General features: G+C 50.6%; 1 protein-coding gene across 1 annotated transcript in view; it reads right to left on the bottom strand.

The window, feature by feature from the left end:
* Positions 1-6377, bottom strand: part of PSD2 (pleckstrin and Sec7 domain containing 2) — a 44685-nt gene that overhangs the window by 25551 nt on the left and 12757 nt on the right. Inside the window, exons 4-5 of the mRNA XM_009890692.1 lie at positions 3889-3969; positions 3217-3329 (exon numbers count right to left, since the gene is read on the bottom strand). Coding sequence (XP_009888994.1) covers positions 3217-3329; positions 3889-3969 — 194 coding nt within the window. The remainder of the gene's footprint in view (positions 1-3216; positions 3330-3888; positions 3970-6377) is intronic.

The following is a 6377-nucleotide window of genomic DNA, read 5'->3' as shown; positions in this document are numbered from 1 at the left end:
TGAGTCTTCCTCCATATCCGTTTTGGCCAATGCTGTTGCACAATGGGACAGAGATCCTAGCAAACAGAGCTAGTTTCCCCCAGTTGATCACAGTCAACTCAGGGTTTTGTCCTGAGGTCTTCAGCCATCATTCCCGGGCAGCCTGTAAGCTCTTGAGTTGTTCAATATACGTTATTACTACAAATGACAGCAGCATTTTTGGCTCTCTGACTTAATAAAACTCACATGAAGTTTTCTTTCCATTTGAGACAGCACAGCACCCTCTTCTGTACTAGGTAGCCTGGTGGCTTGTTGTTATTTCAAAACTACGCTGTGTCCTGAAGCTGTGCAAGGTCAAGAGAACAGTCTCCGTGCACCACCTCACAACAGCGAGATGCAAATGCACTCTGGCACGTGAACTGGTCCTTGCAAGGATCTCACAAAAGGCCTAAAGAGCACCAGGGAGGAGACAGGGGCAGAAATAGCACAGGCTTGGTCTTTGGCCCTGCTCTTGGCATGACTTGGTGTGCTTATACAGATGGACTGCTCCACAGGCCAAGCCAGACATGACATGATGCTCCTGGTTTATTTCCCTTGTGCACGCTGCTCTGTGAATTGGTGCCCTAGGGTCAGGCTGTGACTTACCCCCAGGTGCAGCTGGGGAAGTGACACTGGTCTCCTCTTGTGAGGGTAGATAGATGTGCAGCCACAGAGAGCTAGCTGTGGCCTGTCCCCATCCCAGTCAGCCACAAAACAATGGCACCATTTGTGTGGAGTACTGACAAGCCCTGAGCACCCCATGCTCAAGCCCAAGCTCTAAACACTGCCATCTAAAGACAACCAAAAAGCCCAGGATGAGCTTATCCCTTTCCTGGAAGAACCATGGTCTCTGAGGAAGGAACATTTCTCATGGGAACATCACCTATTTCTCTATGAGGGCTAACAGTCTTGGGGAAATCATGTGATGGACATCCCCCTTCAAGAGAGAATCAGTTCCGAAGAAACTGATCACTTCCTTCCTTCACTTTACCAAGAAGCAGGTTTGGGCTTAGGACAATGTGCCTTCCCACTGTATATTTTGGAGTCTCTGTCGGAGGTTCTCTGGGCTGACATCTTCACCTGGCTGTACTTGGTGGAAGATTCTTTGCAGGTTAAGGCTGGACATAACAAGAAGGAACTACTTCCTGAAGAAAGAGCTTGCAATAACTTCCTCAAATTACCACACATCTAGTGCATACTTTTGCAGTATCTGCAAAAGATGTGACCTGAAGGAGCCACTTTGCTTCCCTCCATTGCATCAGCTTCAAGTAGCACTTGGATTACAATTGTATTTTTCAAGCCCCATTCAATTCCAGTGCTGAGCACAGCCCTGTCCTGCTTGGAACTCACTGAATTTACATTTGGTCTGCTGATCCAGACCAAATGGTGGTCCTGCCCAGCCTTGTGAAATGTGCTGCCACTATCACAGGCAATGCTGTGGCCCTAAATGTTAATGAATAGGTCACAACAGCAGCAGCAGTAACGTGTTTCAGATCCAGTTTTCCTTAGTCTTAATAGTTTTGTACTGTTCAGGAGTGTAACATTTTTTAAACGGGTCATACCAGCAGCAGTGACATCTCCACTAAGGGCCATGGAAGTTTTACTTTCTGGCTTCATTTGTGTTTGCATTAGCAGGCACCTTCTTGCAGAGTGTTCAGAACTGGGATCTAATTTATCTTCTGAACAGTTGCTGTAGCATGGCTCCATCAGCAGCTTTGTAACCCACACTGCCATGGCAAAGCTTGCATTTTGTTTGACTAGTCACTGCTCTCCAAACACCCTCATGCTGAAGGGTGTGGGATGGAGTCAGAGATCTGACACTCTGTGCTTGAGCTCAGCCTCTACTCAAGTTGGTGCATGCATGCCCCCACAGTGGGTGTTAGACGCCTGAGGACCAGAAGGGGAGAAAGGGTCTCAAGACCCTTGTCTGTAGGAATGGAGGTGGACGCAATATGGTGGGGGAACATTTCCAGGTGTTGAAGATGGGTCAGGACTGGGCATTTGGGATATTTCGGTTGGGAATTGCTGCTGAAAATTCAGCCTGCAGCTTAATATCTACAGGTGGAGGGTCCTTTGCTAGGGAAGGTCCTCTTTGGATCAGCGGAGGAGAACTTCAAACAAACACAGGGAAATGCAATCTAAACCTGTACTTTATCGGGATACCACTGATGAAAGCAAAGAGGTCATTCTGTTTTGAGAACACCTTGTGTCCAGTTAGCTTGGTAGAGTGACTAGAGGGTTCAAGCGACACTAGGCACTGCTGCTATTTGGGAAGCCTGCAAGACGGAGACAAGCAGGAGCTCTCAGAAACAAGTGGCATATTGCATGCTGAAGAGGTGGGGGAGGAACAACTGTCACTGCTGTCAGGTCAGCAGCCTGATTTCCACCCATGGGTGCACTTTTAGATGCCTGTAAGCAGGAGTGTAGAGGCATTTGTCTAAGTGCAAACATGAACATGTTCATGTCTGGATGTGTGCATGTGCACATGTGTACCAGGAATGACCTTTCCCATTTAAAAATGTCAGAAGAAACTATATTTAACTTAAAAAGAAAATATGGGGAGGAGATGAAAGTAGCTAACAAAATCTGCAACTCCAGTAAGCCAAGAATTTTACCTAGTTGTGCTTTCTCCTGCTGCAGTTGTAGATGCAAGGAACAAAACCTCTGTGCATGGCAAGCCAACAGCATTCCTCAATCTGCATGGAAATGTCTTCTTCCATTCAGTGGACAAGGTCTTGGGCTGGCTAGCACCAGCCACTTATTTTCCCACTGCCAGCAACCATTTTGCAAGCCACAACTGCAGTCATTTTCAACCCCTGAGAACCACTCACCATCTCCTTTGGTGGCTGGGCAAAGCGTGGCCACTAATCCAGGCTACAGCTGAGGAGCTTGTCTTCAGCACAGCTCATACGAGAGGACAAGGCTCCCTGGGAGCCCGCAGTCAGACTCTCAGATCCTGAGGGGACTCAGCTGGCTCTCTTGGGGGTGTCTGTGCAGCAGCTGGTGTCCCCAGTCCCTCCCAGGGCAGGGATAATCAGCAGGGCAGGATGCCAGAGAAAGGGAGAAGCTGCAGCCTTGCCTGCCCCGTGGGTGCTGCTCAGGCCTGGCTGTGCATGGCCGGTTTTACACTCAGGCTGTGTGACACAGGTGCACTGTGAGTGTGCAATGGACACTAGAGCCAGGGAAAGAAAGTGGTACCTTCAGATGTGCTCTCCTCTGGGTTGCACTGGCAATATCGCCGGGAGAAATGAATCAGCACCCGCTCCCGCTCTTGTGTCTCTCCCATCAGCGGGAATGCTTTCAAGAATGTCCTGCAAAGAGAAAGTGATACTTAAAGATGCCATGGATGAATCTTCTAGGCAGCATCCATGCTAAGGAGGGAGACAGAAAAGGGTTCCTCAGAGCAACTAGGAAGTCCTGTGTCCTTCCCCCAGCCTGCGCACCCCTGGGCCCCTGCAGGTGCAATGCAAAAGGTGTCTACGGAGCCAGCTCTGAGCTGCGTAGGGAAACATGCTGCAAACTGAGATGGGACCCACCTCTGGCTTGATGGCACTAGGTTGGGTTGTCCATCCCAAAGGAAGAAGTTGCTCCCACTTGCTCTGATTTTGTACAGGATGGGATTCCTGGGAAAGCTGCTCTCCACCATGGGGAAGCAGGCTGTGGGCCCTCCTGTTGAAGCCCACTTTTGGTGGCAGTACCCTGTGCCAAATGTGACACCAGAGCAAAGCTTAAATGACAACCTGGAGCTCCCCCCCAGTCCTATCACACGGACAGCCTCCACGGCGTCAGGAAGCCTGGAGGAGAAACCCACCGCGCTGCTCCGCTCTCTCCAGCCCAGGCCCTACACGGCAGTGCCAGAGACCAGCTCACCTGAGTGCTTTGTCAAGGGTCAGGCCAGTGAAGTCAAAGAAGCTGAGATACTCCTCTGCTACCAACTTGCTAAATTCGTTACTGTAATTAAAGAGGGAGTAGTCAGCCCTTTCATCAGAGAAGGAGACACTGTCTACAAGAGGAACAGCAGACTGCTACCTCCTGGCCAGCCCAAACCCCCAGAAAGACACTGCAGACATGATCCCAGACCCAGGGGTACTTTCTCCTAGCTTGAAGTGCTACTTCCAAAGGGCTCTAACATGCCCATAGCTTAGCACTGCCGCTGCTAGCCCTAGATGCCTGAGAATGAGAGGTATGGGCTGCCATTGCCCTTCTCTGCTGTGCTGCTGGCCAGGCAAAGCCTCCTCCTAAACCAGCCAGGAGGAGGAGGCCATAAGGATGTCCTGTGCTCATCAGGCACCTTCTCTCTTACCTAGTCCTCTCCCATTGCTGGAATTGGTCCCCTCCTCCTTACTGCAATATTCCTGCTCTCCACTCCATGTTGGCTCTCATCCTACCCTCTCACCACAACACCTTGCTTGCATGTCAAATGGATGTCCCTGGGAAATGGACCAAGAGAGCTCAGCTTGAGATTCTGGCCCTGCTCATCCCTGAATGCTTTTCCAGAAACCATTCCTGGGCCACATGTTTGAAGGATTCTTGGAGATGTGTTGCCTTTAAAGCCAGAATGGGTGCTGCTAAGTTCTTCTATCTACACAACTCAGGTAGCAGAAGTGCAAGAATAATCAATGAATCCTGGCAAGAAATGGGAGATGATCTCGACATGCGCTCAGCCTTTGCCATACACAGTTCCTCTTCCTTCTCTCCACAAAATGAAAACCATATTTCTAAGTGTTGCACATCCAGTTTCACCCCGGGACATGGTACAGGCATAATTCATTGCTTTTCCTCCAGCATTGTTTCATCTTCTGCTGTGAGGTGGACGCTGTAAAGCCTCTGGCATGGATGCTGTTATGGATGCTGCATGACACACATGATCAGGCAGAGCAAAGTGACAGCTTCACGGCAGAGGTCCAGGCTAAGTTTTGAGAGGCAGGACATAAGTATTGGTGCTGGAGTTTGTGCAGGAGACTGTTTCAAAGATATATGAAGCCACAAGGCCTGACACTCATAAAACAATCTTATCATTTGGGATTGTGAGCTCTGGGAAAGAACATGTGCTCATAGGCCCCTGGGTTAGTCTGTCTGAAGCAGTGCAACAAGGATTGGTGTGCAGATTCCTGACAGCTTCCCAGGGACACTTCTCCTGGAACTTCACAGCAAGGTAATCGGAGATGCAGAAGATGACCACACGTTTGTGAAAGAAGATGTCACCACATCTTCATGCCTTCGCCAAAGAATGAGCAGAACCAAGCAAGCCCCAGGCCTCCTCTGGGATCCTCTTGTCTCTAAGTCTACAGAAGACCTCATGCATTGGCGGTTCCATTGCTGGCAACTAGCCAGTGCTCTCCCTTCCACAGGTCACGTCCCACCTCAGTCTTGCAGTTGAGGTCTCCCAGAAGAAAAGGTCTGATTCCTTATGTTTGGGTACCTACTTACCAGGTCTCCTGGGAACCTGCTTGGGCACTCTCGGCACTGGGCACACAGCAACAACTGCCATATACTGCAGCAATCAACAGGGGAGAACAGTGCCTGACTGCCCCCACTTAACTCAAGCTGGCCTTGAAGGACCGGCCTTGCCCAAGGCTCCCTAAAGCCAAAAGACTTGGCATGTCTATAGCCCAGCACAGAGCTTGGGTGGGCTGAATTGCTCTTGAGATGTCTCCATGGCCTACACTGGGAGCTACATGCTAATTTACTTTGCTAACTAGATCTATAGTCAGGCAGGATGAAGGTGGGTGGGAGCTCCCCTTCACCCCACTCTCCCATCAGGGCAGTCCAGGAAGGCAGGCAGGCCTTGCTGCCTGTCCTTCAGCTCACTGGGTCTTTCTGAAGGCCAGGAGTCCATAGGGAATTTGTGACCCTCAGGACAAGTGGTCTGTGCCAGCTGCTGTGGTGCCAACAGTCCTCAGCCTGGGTGCCCATCACACCTTCCTGTGTGTCTCACTTGGTTCCTTTCTGCTTGGAAAAGCTCCAGGCAGGGACTGACAGCTCTGCCAGGACACTTGAAGGCAGCCAGCCCCCAGGAAGCAACAAACTCCTATGTCTAGTCAAGGGCTCAGTGACATTGATGGGACCCTTCTCGCTGAGCTCCAGAGCCAGTTAACAAGCCCCAGGCATGCCTGGGTCACAGAGCTCCAACACTGGCCAGGGCAAGACCATGGCCTACACAAAGGTGAGATTAGGTTCTTGCTCTGGTTTCCTCATTCAAGAATTGGCCTTCTCTCTCTCTGTGACGTTCTCAGCCCCTCTTGCAGGAACGGGTGACACTTCCACCATGCAGCTCACACCCAACAGAGACATTCCCACAAGAACAGCAAGGTGTTTCCCATGGGGACATGTCCGGGATCCTGTGGCTGGTGGCCCTG

The sequence above is a fragment of the Charadrius vociferus genome, unplaced genomic scaffold (genome assembly GCF_000708025.1).
Source record: "Charadrius vociferus isolate BGI_N301 unplaced genomic scaffold, ASM70802v2 scaffold828, whole genome shotgun sequence".
NCBI lineage: Eukaryota > Metazoa > Chordata > Aves > Charadriiformes > Charadriidae > Charadrius > Charadrius vociferus.
Note: the sequence above shows the minus strand (reverse complement) of the source record. Positions and strands in the feature narration are given on the sequence as shown.